Here is a 19,342-nt window from a genome sequence, read left to right as displayed (position 1 = left end):
TGACTCCCATTCATTTTGCACTCATGGCGAGCGCCCCCAGTGGAACTCTGGTGGTACTACAACCAAAATTCGGTACAATAGGGCTTAATAGGGAGTGGGCAGGAATCCGTGTATCATTCGTTCAATCGTTTTTTGATTTAATTTTGAAAGTAGAAAAATGAGAAAACAGTTCCTTTTTCGATTTTTCGTTTTTTTCCAAAAAAACGAAAGACAAGAATTCAGCTTGATTTTTCGTTTTTCGTTCTGAGGTAGCAAAATGAATAAACAGATGGAAAATTCGATTTCTACACGTGGGCGTGAATGGAACGCCCCTTTCCTCTGATTTGTCAGCCGAAGATCAAACTGTCCCGTCATCAGCTCTTCCTCTGTTCTGCACTGCAGAATAAGAGTCCTCTGTTGTGTGTATTCTTAACGCGTTTATTGCAACTTTTTCATGTTTTCCATCAACGAGACTAATGAATGGCTCGACACAACCCGTACTGGGGAATAGACTAGACGGGGCTTTCTTCTTTGTAGACCAGAGTTCTCAAGTGCCAGGGGTTTGCTATTTTCATATTTTCCGAACTGTAAAGTTTTTTTTTTTTTTTTTTATCATGAACCACGCTGAGTTTTATTCCTGAGTGACTATATAATGCATTTTACTTCAAATAATCTAAATGTTGACTTTGAAAAGTAGGCGCGTCCGAAGGCTATTCACTCTATTTTGGTTCATTTTTGGTGTGCGCCAGAAAGATGTTCAAGGAGACTGAGACGCATGTAGAAATCATGTTGTTTTCTTTATTTTTCAAAGGCATGACATTTTGTAGTCATTTTGAATGTAAACAAATAAAAACATAAATTTTTACTGTTTCGAATGACAGAGTAACGAATAACGAAGTTATTTCCCCTGCTGAGCAACAAATCCAAGTGATGGCGCTGACGCATCGCTCGCTCTCACAACATAGGCAACATAGGCTATTATCAGTTCACTTCTGGCATTGCTAACTTGACATCGCAGCCTGTTCATTATTAAAATAAAACACAGTCAACCAAATATATAAAAAGTTATTCTGCTTAATTTAATTCGTCTGTTGTACAATATAAAGGCTGTGCCGCACAGCAGTTAATCCAAACTCATTTCCCATGCTGTGAAGATGATGATTTAGCCTATACGTGTAGGCCTATATTGGGACTCGACTGAAGTTTAAAGCCTTCTTTACATTATAGTTAGCATCGAAATTTTGCATTGCATCGAAATTTTGCATTGCAAATATGGAAACTTGGGACCGAGATGCGCGAAACCAACGCCGGTACAGTTTCAGTTTCGATTCAAATAGCCTAAATTTGTTTAGGCTTGGCGTTTAAAATAGGCTAAATGTTGTTTATAATAAAGGACACAATAGGCTATTATTATAAGCTATTAGGTTATATTTTTATTATACGTGGCTACTTATTTTTTATTCTTGTTGTTTTCTGAATACCATTCATTTAAGGATTTGACATAGGCAAACGTCAAAGGGGAAGTAATGGTAAGGGGAAGTAAAATACGCATAGAAATAGCCTATATGTTATTAATAGTGTTTATAATGTTAATGTTGAATTTTATTTACCGGTTTTTTTCTGAATAGGCTAATAATAAAAATGCGTTTGTTTCCCTCTCAACATGACCCAGTGCACTGCGCACAAGCGCACATCTTTGAGATATAAATTAATAAATTTTAATAAAACACAATAAGGCCTACATTATAAAACTCAGAAGAGTATGTATTTTAATATCTATGTTGTTCTCTGTTCTCCGGTTGTTAGATAGTCAGTCTGAATGACATTTCATGCGTTTATGTTAATATAGCCTAGGCTTAGGCTATATATAGTCAATGCATTATTCTTTTCTTTTTCTATAAGTGTTAAAATATTTAATTTACAACTAATTATATTGATTATCTATATCTACATTTATTATTTAAAAAAAATTACTGGGCGATCGAGGGCGACCATGTTAGGCTAACAGTTGTCATTTACCCTGCATACCGAGCTGATGCAAAGCATAAAGTTTGGTGAATTTATATCTACACAGAAGAAAGCCCTGTCTATTTCCCAGTACGGGTTGTGTCGAACCACTCGTTAGTCTGGTTGTTTGATGAAAAAAATATTAAATGTAGTTGCAATAAACGCGTTAAGAATCCACACAACGGAGGACTCTTATTCTGCAGTGCAGAACTGAGGAAGAGCTGATGACGGGACAGTTTGATCTTCGGCTGACAAATCAGAGGAAAGGGGCGTTTCATTCCCGCCTACGTGTAGAAATCGAATTTTCCAGCTGTTTATTAATTTTGCTACCTCAGAACGAAAAACGAAAAATCAAGCTGAATTCTTGTCTTTCGTTTTTTGGAAAAAATGAAAAATCGAAAAAGGAACTGTTTTCTCATTTTTCTACTTTCAATATTAAATCAAAAAACGATTGAACGAATGATACACGGATTGGCAGGCTCTCCGTAGACGGGCTCTGGTAATACGCTGATTTCACGCAGCCGCCATTTTGAAATCGAAAGTGAGGCTCCGGTGGGAAAAACCCCGGAAGTAAAGATAAACAACAATGCCTTTGGACTACCAACCTGAAGCTGCTGCCGCGATTTACACTATTGGATGTTAATATCCAATATAGGATATGTATATAGTTCATTCCTGCTTCTTTTTTTACTTTCTGAATTATATAAAAAAAATATTTTATTTATAAATGAATTTCACTGTATATAGTCTAAAGTATAAAATAAATGTATGTACAGTTTTAGAATTGACACAACATCATTAAACACAACAATACGCCATCACATTCACGACTCTCCTGTGATTAAAGGCGACACTTCCGGTTTTCTTCCCACCGGAGCCTCGCTTTCGATTTCAAAATAACGGCTGCGTGAAATCAGCGTATGGCGTGGTGAACTTCAATATTTTTCTTTGTGGCTCAAATACCAGTTTTATAGATTTTTCAAACATATCTACAACATCATGATCAAAGGAATAAACTGCATAGGCTATTATGGATATATGGATAATAACATCCATTTGCTGGTTTTACCCATGGTTTTACCCAAACGAACAGACCACTGCAACTCTGAAAGAAGTTTTTAAAGTAATATCTTAAAGAATCTTTTTTTTTTTTAAGTAATAAGTAATAAGAATTCCTAAAGTAATATCAGCGTATTTTAGTCAGAATAAACACAAAACAAGGACAGTCTGATGAAACGTTTTTATTTACATTTAAAAAGAAACCGTTATAACGGGCGCATAAGGCGCATGCGCAAACAGCGCCTCGAGCACTCAAGGAGAGGAGTTTCTGAGGTAAGAAATATTTGCTTCACTCTTAATTAAACTAGTACTTTTATATAATCAAATAATGCCTGATTTGATTCTAAATTAATGACGTTTTGGATACAGAACATTATTATGAAATAGCCGTTAAAATATCACTGTTGTGCCGTGTTTAATTTCTGACAGGAATGAATACGAGGGTGAGGGAAAAGTTTAACGCGGTAAAGTTAATTGTTGAGCTAAACTTTCATTAGACAAAATGTCTATAAAACAGCTTTGAAAGTTGTGAGTATTGAAAATGAAATGTGATATTAGACTATTGTACTGTGTGTGCCAATGTCCACAGACTCGTTTTCATCCCCATTAAAATTAATATGACATATTCCCTGACTATAAGGCCTATTAAAACGGCATATGCGAAAAATAGATTACATTGAAAGTAATAAAAAAAAAAAGAATGACAAAGTGAATATTAAATTATAATTTCAGTTTAGTCATGGTAATCTGTAATATATTTTAAAATATCTTGTAAAATTGTAGTTTATTTACACTTGACATTTTAGTTATTTCCACTTTAATGTGGTTATTTTTTTCTGATCTGATTTATGAGGTGAGTATGAATTATTTCTTACAGTCTGTATTTACATAGGAGTTGAATGTGAAATTGCAATAATTTTCTTCCTTGACTCCAGGATCAGCGATCATGATCTTCTTTATGATGGCCGTGTCATTCACGATGTCTTCCTGTGAGAGCTCATCATGCGCCCATCATGATGTCATATCCTGTGGGAGAGACGAGAGGGATTCGATTTTGAGGTTGCAGCGCTATGTTAGTGTTATTGTAATATTGTTACAGTAATATTTCAGTTATTTTCAGCTGAATCAGCACAGACGTTCAGATGAAAATGAGCCAGAATATTCCTGTATGAAATTATTGCACGAGTGACTGACATCTGTCGATGAAGTCTTCCCAGTCGCTGGTTCTTCATCTCCGTTGGCCTCGTCTTCACTCTCTTCATCACCACCATCACTTTCATCACAATCTTCCTCACTGCAATCTTCCTCTTCCTCATTTTCTCCTTTCTTTTGGTCTTCATCCTCGCTCTCTCCATCTCCCTCTTCCTCATCATCTTCATCTTTCTTCGCTTTATTTTCCTCATTTTCCATGCCTCCCTCCTCTTCTCCCTCTTCCTCGTTTTCTTTCACTCCTTCCTCCCCCTCTCCATTTCCTCCTTCATCTTCTCCTTCCTCTTCATCCTCATCATCTTCTTCATCCTCATTTCCTTCTTCCTCTTCCTCATCTTCGTCTCCTCCTACATCCTCATTTCCTTCTTCCTCATCTTCTCCTCCTTCCTCTTCCTCATTTCCTCCATCCTCTTCATCCTCTGCTTTCTTCTCTTCGTTGCTGTTTCCCTCGGAGTCGCTCTGAAAACCATCAGAAACTCAGATTTGTGTGATGATTTTATTCAAATCTAAAAATCTAAATTTATGATTTATGTATTTGAATTGCTTATAGAATTTCCATTCATTTGGATTAAAATATAAACTAATTAAACTTAATGTGATTCATATTTGTCAGTCATACATCAATAAAAGAGGTCAGATTTCTGCACTCAAAAAACGGCATAGTTTATTTGCATCGATTTGATTTAATTAATCAAAATCATTAATTAAAATAAAAAAATTATTATATTTTCAAAATGCATTTATTTAAATTCTTTCAAATCAGCATAAACCTGCTCAATTAAATTTATTCTGTTTAAAAGTAGAAACAGTTCAGCCGTGGAACAAGCAATATTCAATTAGTTCAAAATGTCTGATGTTGAAACAAACTGGATTTATCGATGATGAACATAAAGTTGATTATTGTGCTTTTAAAACACATTCAGTTTGTTAATACTATTACAGAAATCTGAACAGTTTTATTTATGTATGACTGAAAAATATGCATCACTTCAAGTTTATTAGTTTGTTAAAACTGTAAAACAAATTTTATATATATTTTCAAATACATATGTTTTCATGTTCTGATGTTTGTTTCATACCCCGTTGTCTTCTGAACTCTCTGATCGCGTTACTCTCCGTCGCTGCATCTAATTAGTTGTATAATGAGTTTAAAAATAGTTTATTTAGCAACACATGCTGATTTCCCCCTCAAATATCAATAATGTAAAAGTAGAGATGAATGTATGGGGGGAATCTCACACAAAAATATGTCATGTTTCATATCTGTCAACATATAAAATATGTTTTACCACTTCTTTGAATTATTTTTCTAGGTTATTAACTCTAAACTATATTTACTGCGAGTGGACAACATAAATATCTATGTAAATAATCCTTTCCAGAGACAATGATTTTTAGTGTAAAATACAACAAATTCTACCATAATTTAACCTTTTTTTTTTTTTTTACATTACACTATTGAGAATTTAAAAAGCAAATGTGCTTAATTGTAATGAAAACAATGTATTCTGTTATTTATTTTCTTTTGGTTTTTCATGTGAAATATGACCTGAGCATTTCTTGACCGTTTTTGTGATGATAAAATATATTAAATAAAGAAGATGATAAACTGATGATAAAATATTTCTGATATTAGCAAATAGGAAGAGACTAAAATGCGCAGGAACACTTACAGGCAGCGCGTGTCCGAAGACCAGAAGACACAAAACCAGCAAAGCGATCTTCATTCTTAAAGTCACTGTACGAACAATGAAAGCAATTAATGATGAGTCTTCATTTGCAGGAACAACCCAGTAAATCAGGAGATTCAGTCTTACCTGTGATCGAAGTCGTGAAGTCGAATCGATAAGTTAGTGAAACACAGAAGATTGTGAGCTGAAGTTTCTCTACGGATCTCCTCAAACACACACAGTATTTAAACGAGCGTCCCGACATGCTGAACCAATCAGGAGAGCGCGGGGGCCGTCGGGCCAGACACTGCGTGATTTAATGAAAATAACCGAGCCGCTATAAAGATCTAATTGTGTAGCAGTGAGCGTCACCTCTGGCTTTGAAATGGGAGACATGACACGTGTGTGTGTGTGTGTGTGTCTTTGTACCTAGTTAAATATGTTTTGGGGAAATATTTGTACCCAGAAGTGAGCTAAACCTGAAGAACGCTTCTTTTGGGGATGGCCTTGTTGGTAAAAACAACACAAAGGTACAGTACAGTTTAAAAAAAATTAGGGCTGGGCATATAAATAGATTTTTCGATTAATTTTTTTTTATTGTGTGGTCGATTCAATATCAATTCTCAAAAGCCATGAATCAATATTTTTCCATATATATTTCCGCAAAAATTTAACATACAATCTGATTGACGATACTTATTACTAGTCTTCTCCACTAGATGTCATCCTGTCCAGTGTGTGTGTGTGAGAGTGAGTGACTGTCTGTAAGAGTGAGTGTGTGTGTGTGTGTGTGTGTGTGTGTGTGTGTGTGTGTGTGTGTGTGTGTGTGTGTGTGTGTGTGTGTGAGAGTTTTGTGAGTCTCCAGCCACAGATGAAATAGATATGCTCATTACCTTTTTTCTTGTGTAAATTTAGCTTGTTTCAGGACACAGATATGAATTTTAATTATAAAGATGTTTAATATAGACTTTTTAATTTCCCCTGTGAAACAATCGCAGTATTTTTGAATCAGACTTTATTGGGCAGATTTATTTGAAAGTGAGATCTTCAGGAAGTGTGGGCGCTTCTGATCTGGTGAAGTGCAGATATTTCTCCATCACTCTCACATTTCCAGACGTCGTGAACGCGCGCCTCGTGAACTCTGTACTGATGATGTTGACGTAATGTGGCGGGAGAACGCGCCAGAACACGCCACAGGAAACCGTTAAAATGTGCCGTGACCTTCATTTGCATCTGAAACACTTATGTGGATAATGAACAGTCGAGTTTTGTACAGACACATGTTTTGTTCAGGAAAAAAGATTTGAAACTGAAGCCTGTGTTTTATCACCATTAAGTTGTTTTCAGGATTCTCAACCCTAAACTCCCTTAACTTTGAGTAGAAAAAATGGAATATATACATATATATATGAAATTGATCCTGTCTAAAGACTACGATTTTCACTGTAAAATACTAATTCTGCCATAATTGTTGACTACTCTACAACTTTTTTGCTTAACAATGAACTCAATATTACAATATTGAGAATTTAAGGAGTGAATGTGCTTAATTGTAATGAAAATAATGTCTCAATGCTTAAAAAGTAACTGTTTCTAATACAAAAAAAGATTTTTGCATGGGTAAAATTTGTGTAAAAAAACAATTCTATTATATTTGTAATGTGAGAAAGATAAAACATCACATTCACACGAGATGACAGTCAGACATAATACATCAATGTCAAATTAAGCTTCTTCCAAAGCTTTATTTTCTCAGAAAGGAGAACAGACTAAAAGCCACCACAGATATTCAGAAATATATTTACATACAGATGTTTATAAGGGTAATTATACAGCCCAAATGAATGGGTAGTTGATGAATAATTATAAATAGAAAGGTAGTACAGTATTCAGACACTTAAAATATCTTTCAAAACAAGTGGCATCTGTGCTGAAGTGATGCTCGAGCAAAACTAGCACTTCTCTGATTCACTGTGAATTATATTATCCTTATTTTTAGTGCATCTGTGAAGTCAGTGTTCCTCAAGTTCAAGTTTTCCACCCAGAAATTGTCCAATACATTTTTTTTCTTTTCGGTTGTTTCATATTACAATCTTTTTTTGATTGTGTTTGTGCTGCATTTCTTTAAAATAAATGCCACTTGTTTTGGTATTTGTATATATAATTCAAAAACATAATTTTGGCACCATTGCATATATTTGTAGGTCCTTTAAAGAGGTCATGACATGGATTAATAAATATATTTTAGTATGTTCCTTGAGGTTCACTTATACTAATTATTTTCAACCCTCTGTCTGAAATGATCAAGTTTAAAGGCTCCTGTAAGGCTTCGGTAAACGCCCACTGTTATGATTGGCTAACGTCACTACATAGGAAACACATCAACACACACTTGCTATTGAAAACATTATCCAAATAATCCATAAGCATTATAAAATCATTTACTAAAGTCACCCACCATAAAAACAGGCCATTTTTGGAGCTTGATTAAACAAATGCAGGATGTTTTAATGGTACAAAGACCTCTTATATGTCAAAAGATCAAGGCAAATTTGATTTCTCATGTCATGACTCCTTTAATTTGTCAAAAACAAAAAAGTATCTAAGGACAATATTTTAATAACATTTTAACCTTCCCCAGTTGATTTAAATGTTTATGCTGATGTTCTTTAGAAGTATAAATATTCCATGACATCTTTCAATCAATATAAGATCGTCACATTGATCTTGTTTAAAATTCCATCACTTTTTCCGTCAACATAGTAAACAAACTAAAGCAGAGGCTGAAATACAGAATTTATTTCCAATGAGTTGCATATGTTTATTTTTGCAATAATTTTAAATGGAGTTTGCAGCATTGTATATTAAAGGTATAGCGGAGGATCTTTCCGAATTTTAGATAAGAACCGCCCTCTCCACTTTTTGAAAAAATGCACATGCGCAACACTCTACTTGCTCCCGATAGGGAACGCCTATTAAACGTGTGCGAGGTTCTCCTCGTGCACGCTCTGTTTACAAGTTGCTGTCGGCATCGCTCATACAAGATTACTTTCCAAAAGAAGATTTGCACTTTTTCACCAAATAGCATGCCAAACTTTACCTGTCAAGTAGAAACTTCGCGACTGAGGCATCAGTGGGAAGCCCAACCTGTGTTTTCAGCGCACGCCATCGTGTGAAACAATCTCCCAAAAACACTCTGATCTTGTTTCTCTCTTCTGAGGCCTTTCTCTTCTTCTCATACAGTTCGTACAAACGTTTTCTCTTGCGACCCTCAGACATTTTCAAAGGACCCGGTGAAACGGCGAGCTTCAATGAATGGCTGAGCTCTAGCTCACCACACATAAACACCTGAAAGTGCGCATGCGCAGAAAGCGAAAACTAAGGGACGAGCACGTACGACGGCCTTACGTAAACATATCACCAGAATGATTGACACTTAGGTGGACCAATAGTTTACACTACCCACCCGGAAAAAGAAAATCCTCCGCTATACCTTTAAGCCCACAAAAAAAAGAAAATCACCATTAATGACGTTATTTTTCAGATTATCTCTTTGATTTTCATTGTAAAGTACAAAATTTACAGTTAGGGTACTCTACAACATTTTTGCATAACAATAATTAAAATTATATTTTTAAATGTGCTTAATTGTAACTGTTTAAATGTTTTCTTTAGGCAAAATATGATTTCGGAACGGGGGAAAAATATGATAAATATGATTTTTGCACTTTCTCACATTGTCACCTGTGCACTTTTCAGATCTGTTGGAAATAATCCATAATGATGAAGAAAGTTGGATTGTAAGTAAACTCAGTGTGCATGTATCATATATTATTATAATAATAAAACTTGCCACAAAAGTAAATGTAAGTGTTAATTACGAAATATGTTCTAAATGATATATATTTATCTCAGAAAAGTGAAGGTTATATAGACTTTAAATGAAGTTAATTTGGCTTGATTGAATCTTCATAAACCGTTACTCGAATCTCTCACTTGGTGCAGATGAAGTTGTTTGTGTCAGTTTCAGGAAGGCTGATCCAGCGCTGGCTGCTGGTCTGAATGGCTCCGGATCTCACTGTCGGAAAGCAGTCCTCGTCCCCGGTGCCGTTACCCGGAGCCCACTGCTCATAGCACAGGGTCTGACCGTTGACCCAGAACCAGAGGCCGAGCACGCAGGAGTGACGGAGACCCAGCCACACGTGAGCGGTGGAGGCCATCGAGGTCATGCTCTTCACCCGAAGCTGGATCTCCTCAGAGTCCACCGACACCAGGTCCATGTCTTTATCTCTGCAGTATCTCAGAGCTCCAGTCCACGTCAGATTCTGTCTGATCAGAACCAGTTTATCTGCAACACAAACAGATCAAGAAACAAAAACAATCACTATTCACTATTAACTGCAACTTTTGCTTATACACTCACTTAAAGGATTATTAGGAACACCATACTAATACTGTGTTTGACCCCCTTTTGCCTTCAGAACTGCCTTAATTCTACGTGGCATTGATTCAACAAGGTGCTGAAAGCATTCTTTAGAAATGTTGGCCCATATTGATAGGATAGCATCTTGCAGTTGATGGAGATTTGTGGGATGCACATCCAGGGCACGAAGCTCCCGTTCCACCACATCCCAAAGATGCTCTATTGGGTTGAGATCTGGTGACTGTGGGGGCCATTTTAGTACAGTGAACTCATTGTCATGTTCAAGAAACCAATTTGAAATGATTCAAGCTTTGTGACATGGTGCATTATCCTGCTGGTCATAAAGGGATGGACATGGTCAGAAACAATGCTCAGGTAGGCCGTGGCATTTAAACAATGCCCAATTGGCACTAAGGGGCCTAAAGTGTGCCAAGAAAACATCCCCCACACCATTACACCACCACCACCAGCCTGCACAGTGGTAACAAGGCATGATGGATCCATGTTCTCATTCTGTTTACGCCAAATTCTGACTCTACCATCTGAATGTCTCAACAGAAATCGAGACTCATCAGACCAGGCAACATTTTTCCAGTCTTCAACGGTCCAATTTTGGTGAGCTCGTGCAAATTGTTGTCTCTTTTTTCCTATTTGTAGTGGAGATGAGTGGTACCCGGTGGGGTCTTCTGCTGTTGTAGCCCATCCGCCTCAAGGTTGTGCGTGTTGTGGCTTCACAAATGCTTTGCTGCATACCTCGGTTGTAACGAGTGTTTTTTTCAGTCAAAGTTGCTCTTCTATCAGCTTGAATCAGTCGGCCCATTCTCCTCTGACCTCTAGCATCAACAAGGCATTTTCGCCCACAGGACTGCTGCATACTGGATGTTTTTCCCTTTTCACACCATTCTTTGTAAACCCTAGAAATGGTTGTGCGTGAAAATCCCAGTAACTGAGCAGATTGTGAAATACTCGGACCGGCCCGTCTGGCACCAACAACCATGCCACGCTCAAAATTGCTTAAATCACCTTTCTTTCCCATTCAGACATTCAGTTTGGAGTTCAGGAGATTGTCTTGACCAGGACCACACCCCTAAATGCATTGAAGCAACTGCCATGTGATTGGTTGATTAGATAATTGCATTAATGAGAAATTGAACAGGTGTTCCTAATAATCCTTTAGGTGAGTGTATATACTCATATTTACTGCTTATTAATACAACCTCAAATCAGAAAAAGTTGGGACACTGTACAAATTGTGAATAAAAACAGAATGCAATGATGTGGAAGTTTCAAATTTCAATATTTTATTCAGAATACAACATAGATGATATATCAAATGTTTAAACTGAGAAAATGTATCATTTTAAGGGAAAAATAAGTTGATTTTAAATTTCATGGCATCAACACATCTCAAAAAAGTTGGGACAAGGCCATGTTTACCACTGTGTGGCATCCCCTCTTCTTTTTATAACAGTCTGCAAACGTCTGGGGACTGAGGAGACAAGTTGCTCAAGTTTAGAAATAGGAATGTTGTCCCATTCTTGTCTAATACAGGCTTCTAGTTTCTCAACTGTCTTAGGTCTTCTTTGTTGCATCTTCCTCTTTATGATGCACCAAATGTTTTCTATGGGTGAAAGATCTGGACTGCAGGCTGGCCATTTCAGCACCCGGATCCTTCTTCTATGCAGCCATGATATTGTAATTGATGCAGTATGTGGTCTGGCATTGTCATGTTGGAAAATGCAAGGTCTTCCCTGAAAGAGACGACGTCTGGATGGGAGCATATGTTGTTCTAGAACTTGGATATACCTTTCAGCATTGATGGTGCCTTTCCAGATGTGTAAGCTGCCCATGCCACACACACTCATGCAACCCCATACCATCAGAGATGCAGGCTTCTGAACTGAGCGCTGATAACAACTTGGGTTGTCCTTGTCCTCTTTAGTCTGGATGACATGTCGTCCCAGTTTTCCAAAAAGAACTTTTCAAACAAAGTTTTCAAACAAATTTTGATTCGTCAGTCCACAGAACAGTTTTCCACTTTGCCACAGTCCATTTTTAATGATCCTTGGCCCAGAGAAAACGCCTGCGCTTCTGGATCCTGTTTAGATATGGCTTCTTTTTTGACCTATAGAGTTTTAGCCGGCAACGGTGAATGGCACGGTGGATTGTGTTCACCGACACTGTTTTCTGGAAGTATTCCTGAGCCCATGTTGTGATTTCCATTACAGTAGCATTCCTGTATGTGATGCAGTGCCGTCTAAGGACCCGAAGATCACGGGCATCCAGTATGGTTTTCCGGCCTTGACCCTTACGCACAGCGATTGTTCCAGATTCTCTGAATCTTTGGATGATATTATGCACTGTAGATGATGATAACTTCAAACTCTTTGCAATTTTTCTCAGAGAAACTCCGTTCTGATATTGCTCCACTATTTTTCGCCGCAGCATTGGGGGAATTGGTGATCCTCTGCCCATCTTGACTTCTGAGAGACACTGCCACTCTGAGAGGCTCTTTTTATACCCAATCATGTTGCCAATTGACCTAATAAGTTGCAAATTGGTCCTCCAGCTGTTCCTTATATGTACATTTAACTTTTCCGGCCTCTTATTGCTACCTGTCCCAACTTTTTTGGAATGTGTAGCTCTCATGAAATCCAAAATGAGCCAATATTTGGCATGACATTTCAAAATGTCTCACTTTCAACATTTGATATGTTATCTATATTCTATTGTGAATAAAATTATAATTTTATGAGATTTGTAAATTATTCCATTCCTTTTTTACTCACAATTTGTACCGTGTCCCAACTTTTTCTGATTTGGGGTTGTAGTTAGAAAGGTAGTTGTTAGGTTTAGGAATTGGGTGGATCAAGGGATGTAGAATATGGTCATGCAGAATAAGGCATTAATATGTGCTAATAAACAGTGAATATCCTAGTAATATGATGATGATAAGCTGCTAGTTTATAGTGAGAATTAGACCCTAAACTAAAGTGTTGCCACAAAAACATTAAACATTTTTAGTTAAACAACAATCCTCCCAGAAATGTCAATTCTGTCATCGTTTACTTGCACTCGTGTCGTTCCAAACCCATAAGACTTTCGTTTATCTTCATATTTTAACGAAACCTGGCGCTGATTGCATAAACATAACCATGATGTTAAGACAGTGTCTTAAGTTTTTTTAAGTCTAGCACACGCTAGAACAAACCTGATTGGTTCTTTTGCATCATGTGATGCATGTTGGAGCTTCTGTTTATATGTGAATGAAAGCCTAAATGAACTCGTCATATATAATGTGATCATATCTCTTCACACTCCACTCGATTCATATGGATTTGTTTGGAAATATCCACTATAATTAATAACCCAGTCAGAAATGTGTGATTAGTGTTGGGTTAAAGCTGTAGTGCACTCATTCTCTGATTAGAGTTTCTGTTTCACATGTAGAGTTGCCTTTGTTCAGATGATTGTGTGTGTGAGAGCGTCTACTCACCGTCATAACACACAAAGCGATGAGATACTTTACAATCATCATCCGCCCATCGTCCTTGGTGGTTTATGATATGAATCACGGTGCAGACATCAACTCCAGATGGACTGTTGGGTTCATTAGTGTGCCAGTGTGTGAATGTGGAGGTGCTGTTATCTGACCAAACCCAGAGTCTGTTCAGACCGATCCAGGCCGATTTATCATGTGGAGTTAGGTTGTGTTTTATGATGTTCTTAATCTTATCATTCTCACTCTCATTCCTCACACTGGCCAGATCTGTGTGATTCTGTCTACAATAACTCTGAGCTTCAGTCCAAGTCTTTGTCACATTTATAGGGATGAATCCTTTACTGCTGGCTTTAAAAGAGAAAGACATTTGTCTAATATTGTGAAATGTAAGAGAAATAAAACAAGAAATAAGGACAAAGAAACAAGAACATAAGGACAAAAAGACAAATTCACTAAATGCAATTATATGGTTCATCATTCAAAACTAAAAGTGTTTGTATTATTATTGCACATGAAAATACTCAATATGGTCTTTTAACACATTTCAGTGTGTTGTGATCTTACAGCTGAACTCACCATTATAGCAGATGAATTGCTTCCTTGAACTACATTTTTCATAATGCCATTTTCCATCAGTGTTCATATAAGCACAGTCTCCATCTCCTTCTGGTTGTGCTTTAGATCCTGATGTTTGTGCTGGTTCCCAGTTCCTGTACTGATACTCGTTTGCTGTGTAGAACGTGGGGTCATTCAGAGACCATATCCATGTGTTTGTGCTCCTCAGCCCAATCCAGACAGGGTTAGCATTATGGTTCACACTCTTTATGACCCGCTCTGTGTCGTTCTGATCTTGTGTGTCGGTGATTGTGGCCAGATCTGTGTATTTCTCTCTGCAGTGTTTCTGAGCTTCAGTCCAACTCTTTCTCTCATTCACAAAGTGATACTGACGCAAAGCGCCTGCAGACAAACTGACCACGGCTGAGAAGAGAGAATTCACACAGATCTCAAAACTCACATCTCACTTTCTGATTGATGACAGACATTTATGGAAGTAAAATAATGTTTTTGAAACAAAAAAGCTTGTTGAATTGCACTACTTGAAGAAAATATGCATTGCATTAACCGAACCCTGCTTGCATTTTAATGCAGTGTATTTTTAGGGCTTGCATTTTTATGGGCTGAAATTCAACACTGTTGTATATATAAGCTTTTTTTATTTAAATTCAAAATATTTCACACACATTTTCACTATTAAAAAATACAGTTAAATGACTGAAAAATGGTCTGCTGTACATAGAACTTGACAAAATTAGGTGTGCATATGCGCCATATGATTCTAAAGAAGCATGCAAAGTTTTATGGAGATCAGACAATTGGTGGCGCTATAACTGTTAAAAAGCTTTGGAAATTGCCTGTATTTGCTGTAAATGGTCTTTTCCATCTATAAAGTGATTACATGCTTGATAAACGAAACACAATACCTTTTTATGCAAGTGCTTATAGGCCTTAAATATTTGCTGCTCACATCTATATTTCTAATTGAAGTTAATTTGAATGTTAGAATTTGACATAATAGGTGATGAATACATCTAATACGTTTTGGGTAAAAATGCCCCTTAATAAAAAAGTTAATTTCTGTCTCTTCTGTGAACTGACCACCGCAGGGAATATGAATAATATGAATGTGTTTATGAGCCATCTGTCCACGACAGGCCAAAACCAGCCACAATACCAGCACAAAAACACTCTCAGCAACACATCATCTCATTATTCTTATCAACAATATATATATACAGTGAGGAAAATAAGTATTTGAACACCCTGCTATTTTGCAAGTTCTCCCACTTGGAAATCATGGAGGGGTCTGAAATTGTCATCGTAGGTGCATGTCCACTGTGAGAGACATAATCAAAAAAAAAAATCCAGAAATCACAATGTATGATTTTTTAACTATTTATTTGTATGATACAGCTGCAAATAAGCATTTGAACACCTGAGAAAATCAATGTTAATATTTGGTACAGTAGCCTTTGTTTGCAGTTAGAGAGGTCAAACGTTTCCTGTAGTTTTTCACCAGGTTTGCACACACTGCAGGAGGGATTTTGGCCCACTCCTCCACACAGATCTTCTCTAGATCAGTCAGGTTTCTGGGCTGTCGCTGAGAAACACGGAGTTTGAGCTCCCTCCAAAGATTCTCTATTGGGTTTAGGTCTGGAGACTGGCTAGGCCACGCCAGAACCTTGATATGCTTCTTACAGAGCCACTCCTTGGTTATCCTGGCTGTGTGCTTCGGGTCATTGTCATGTTGGAAGACTCAGCCTCGACCCATCTTCAATGCTCTAACTGAGGGAAGGAGGTTGTTCCCCAAAATCTCGCAATACATGGCCCCGGTCATGCTATCCTTAATACAGTGCAGTCGCCCTGTCCCATGTGCAGAAAAACACCCCCAAAGCATGATGCTACCCCCCCCATGCTTCACAGTAGGGATGGTGTTCTTGGGATGGTACTCATCATTCTTCTTCCTCCAAACACGTTTAGTGGAATTATGACCAAAAAGTTCTATTTTGGTCTCATCTGACCACATGACTTTCTCCCATGACTCCTCTGGATCATCCAAATGGTCATTGGCAAACTTAAGACGGGCCTTGACATGTGCTGGTTTAAGCAGGGGAACCTTCCGTGCCATGCATGATTTCAAACCATGACGTCTTAGTGTATTACCAACAGTAACCTTGGAAACGGTGGTCCCAGCTCTTTTCAGGTCATTGACCAGCTCCTCCCGTGTAGTTCTGGGCTGATTTCTCACCTTTCTTAGGATCATTGAGACCCCACGAGGTGAGATCTTGCATGGAGCCCCAGTCCGAGGGAGATTGACAGTCATGTTTAGCTTCTTCCATTTTCTAATGATTGCTCCAACAGTGGACCTTTTTTCACCAAGCTGCTTGGCAATTTCCCCGTAGCCCTTTCCAGCCTTGTGGAGGTGTACAATTTTGTCTCTAGTGTCTTTGGGCAGCTCTTTGGTCTTGGCCATGTTAGTAGTTGGATTCTTACTGATTGTATGGGGTGGACAGGTGTCTTTATGCAGCTAACGACCTCAAACAGGTGCATCTAATTTAGGATAATAAATGGAGTGGAGGTGGACATTTTAAAGGCAGACTAACAGGTCTTTGAGGGTCAGAATTCTAGCTGATAGACAGGTGTTCAAATGCTTATTTGCAGCTGTATCATACAAATAAATAGTTAAAAAATCATATATTGTGATTTCTGGATTTTTTTTTAGATCTCTCACAGTGGACATGCACCTACGATGACAATTTCAGACCCCTCCATGATTTCCAAGTGGGAGAACTTGCAAAAAAGCAGGGTGTTCAAATACTTATTTTCCTCACTGTATATATATATATATATATATATATATATATATATATATATATATATATATATATATAATTTTTTATTTATTTTTTTTTTTTTGTGAATATTGCACACCCCTAATGTACAGTATTATTTTTTATTTCTTCAGGTCTTAAAAAGTCTTAAATATCCTCAAGTTTGACTTAAAAAAAATGTGTAGCAGCCGTGGATGCACAAAGGTGGCTTTATTTGGAACTATTTTCATTTGCAAAATAGACCAAAAAATTGTACAATTAAAATCCCTTTATATTTACTATTTATTGAACTATTGAATAAAATCAACAGCACATTTGCAATCGTTCTGATATTCTGTTTTGCTTATGTGATGTTGCTCACTATAAATATTAAAAACAAGAATTCAATCAGGGGCATTTCTGTGCCCATATCTCCAAGTTTGGCGGCATGTTTATTATTTCGGTGTTTTTGCCCCAAACTCCTCTTCATTTCTTCCCCTGCTTCTGACAATCCAAATGTAGGCCTAATATTTTCATTTAATTTACCGGCATAGAAATAGCAGCAGTTTGACCTGTTTCACGACAACACAAAGTTCAATCAAGTGTCCGTCTCACACAACACTAGAGCACCAGAACTAGTGAAGCGCTGCATGAAACACACACTCACCGGAGAGCAGAAGAGACGTCAGTGTGATTCTCTCCATTCCTGAGGGAAAGACAGAAAACAGACTCAGTAAACCAGCTTCATTTGCTCTGAAGTGCAACAGCTCGAGTTCGTACAGAATCCAGAACTTCAGATAATGTCATTCCTACTTCAGTTATAAACACATGAAGCCCCTAAAGCTGATGCGTGTCAGTTCAGTCGTACAGTTTAGTGCTGCACGTGTCCGCTTTAAACCCTTCAGAATTAAACTCTGTCTAAAGTATTGTAAAGTGTAAGAAATCTATTAAAAATCTATTTAAAAATAATGAAATTTATCAGTGTAAAGTTAAAACAACAGTAACTGTCTTAAACTTTCTTACCTGTCGATGTTGTGATTTCTGTGTGATTGTGTGTGTGTTTCTCTGTCAGGACAGACTGATATCATGGATCATCTCCTCCTTTCTTGACCAAAGACGACTTACTGACCCGTAAGTGTGTGTTGTCTATTCAATGTTGTGTGTGTAAGAGAGAGACAGAGATGGAGAGGTAGAAGGAGAGAGAGAGAGAGTGAGTGTGTGTGTGTGTGTGTGTGTATCTACTCAGTACTGATTAATTTTGAGATGTTGGGCTATTTGGATTTTCATAAAGCGTTCTTTCAGTCTAGGGGGAAAAGCACAAGTATATTTTTATTAGAGGTGGGCATAGATTAATTTTTTTAATCTAGATTAAAATGGCTCATTTGAATTCTGCCGAAGACATTCAGAATATGTGTGCTACCCAAATAATGACTATAAAAGTAAGTCTTTGAGAACGGGTTTCTCAAGCCAGGTGGCGCATTAGACCAGGGGTTCATCTCCTGTTTCCAAAATGCATCACAAACTGCTTGAGAAAGCTGTTCTACTCATAGACTGTAAAAAGTTACTACTGTACTGTTACCGTCCGTAGGCAACATTAGGTAGGCCTATGTTATTATCAACTACTATAGGAAATAAATTAGGGATGGGCGATATGGCCTAAAATCCATATTGTGATATACATTGCAGCCTCTTGCGATAACGATATTATAATAAAACCATTTCAGAACAGGTTACACAGACCCTGCTAACTGCTAAATGTTTTTTTTTTTTTTAAAGGGTGCATGTAGTTTTGAGAACATATATTGTGCAAAACTGTAAGTATACAACATAATTTTGCTGATAAATAAAATGTAAGTACACTAGCTGCAGAGACTTGAGTAGGTCTAATGTTTATTATGGCTTGGAGCTTATGAAACCCCAAATTTAAAATTAGAATATTCTAACTGATGTCTTTTCAGTTAAAAAGAAACACAACAACGATTCTTTAAATCGGGCGCAGACAGAGATTATGTTCTACACCACTAAGATATATTGGGAATAATACGCGCGCGCTGGTATTCAGTGATATGTTTCGTTTTGAATTTGAGGTGGTAGAACGGATTAGTCGTGTGTTAACTTACCGAAC

General features: G+C 37.3%; 1 protein-coding gene across 1 annotated transcript; it reads right to left on the bottom strand.

The window, feature by feature from the left end:
• Positions 1 to 9,783: 9,783 nt before the first annotated feature.
• LOC308703523 (C-type mannose receptor 2-like) lies at positions 9,784 to 18,365 on the bottom strand. The gene is made up of 5 exons (XM_081387094.1): positions 18,241 to 18,365; positions 17,885 to 17,923; positions 14,426 to 14,827; positions 13,844 to 14,197; positions 9,784 to 10,272 (listed from the first exon to the last, which is right to left on the bottom strand). The coding sequence occupies exons 2-5, from the start codon at positions 17,919 to 17,921 to the stop codon at positions 9,917 to 9,919; spliced, it is 1,149 nt and encodes a 382-aa protein (XP_081243220.1). The 5' UTR covers positions 17,922 to 17,923; positions 18,241 to 18,365; the 3' UTR covers positions 9,784 to 9,916.
• Between the last annotated feature and the right edge of the window lie 977 nt (positions 18,366 to 19,342).

Source organism: Scardinius erythrophthalmus, assembly GCF_964197995.2.
Source record: "Scardinius erythrophthalmus genome assembly, chromosome: 15".
Lineage (NCBI taxonomy): Eukaryota > Metazoa > Chordata > Actinopteri > Cypriniformes > Leuciscidae > Scardinius > Scardinius erythrophthalmus.
This window is presented reverse-complemented; position numbering and strand designations above follow the sequence as displayed.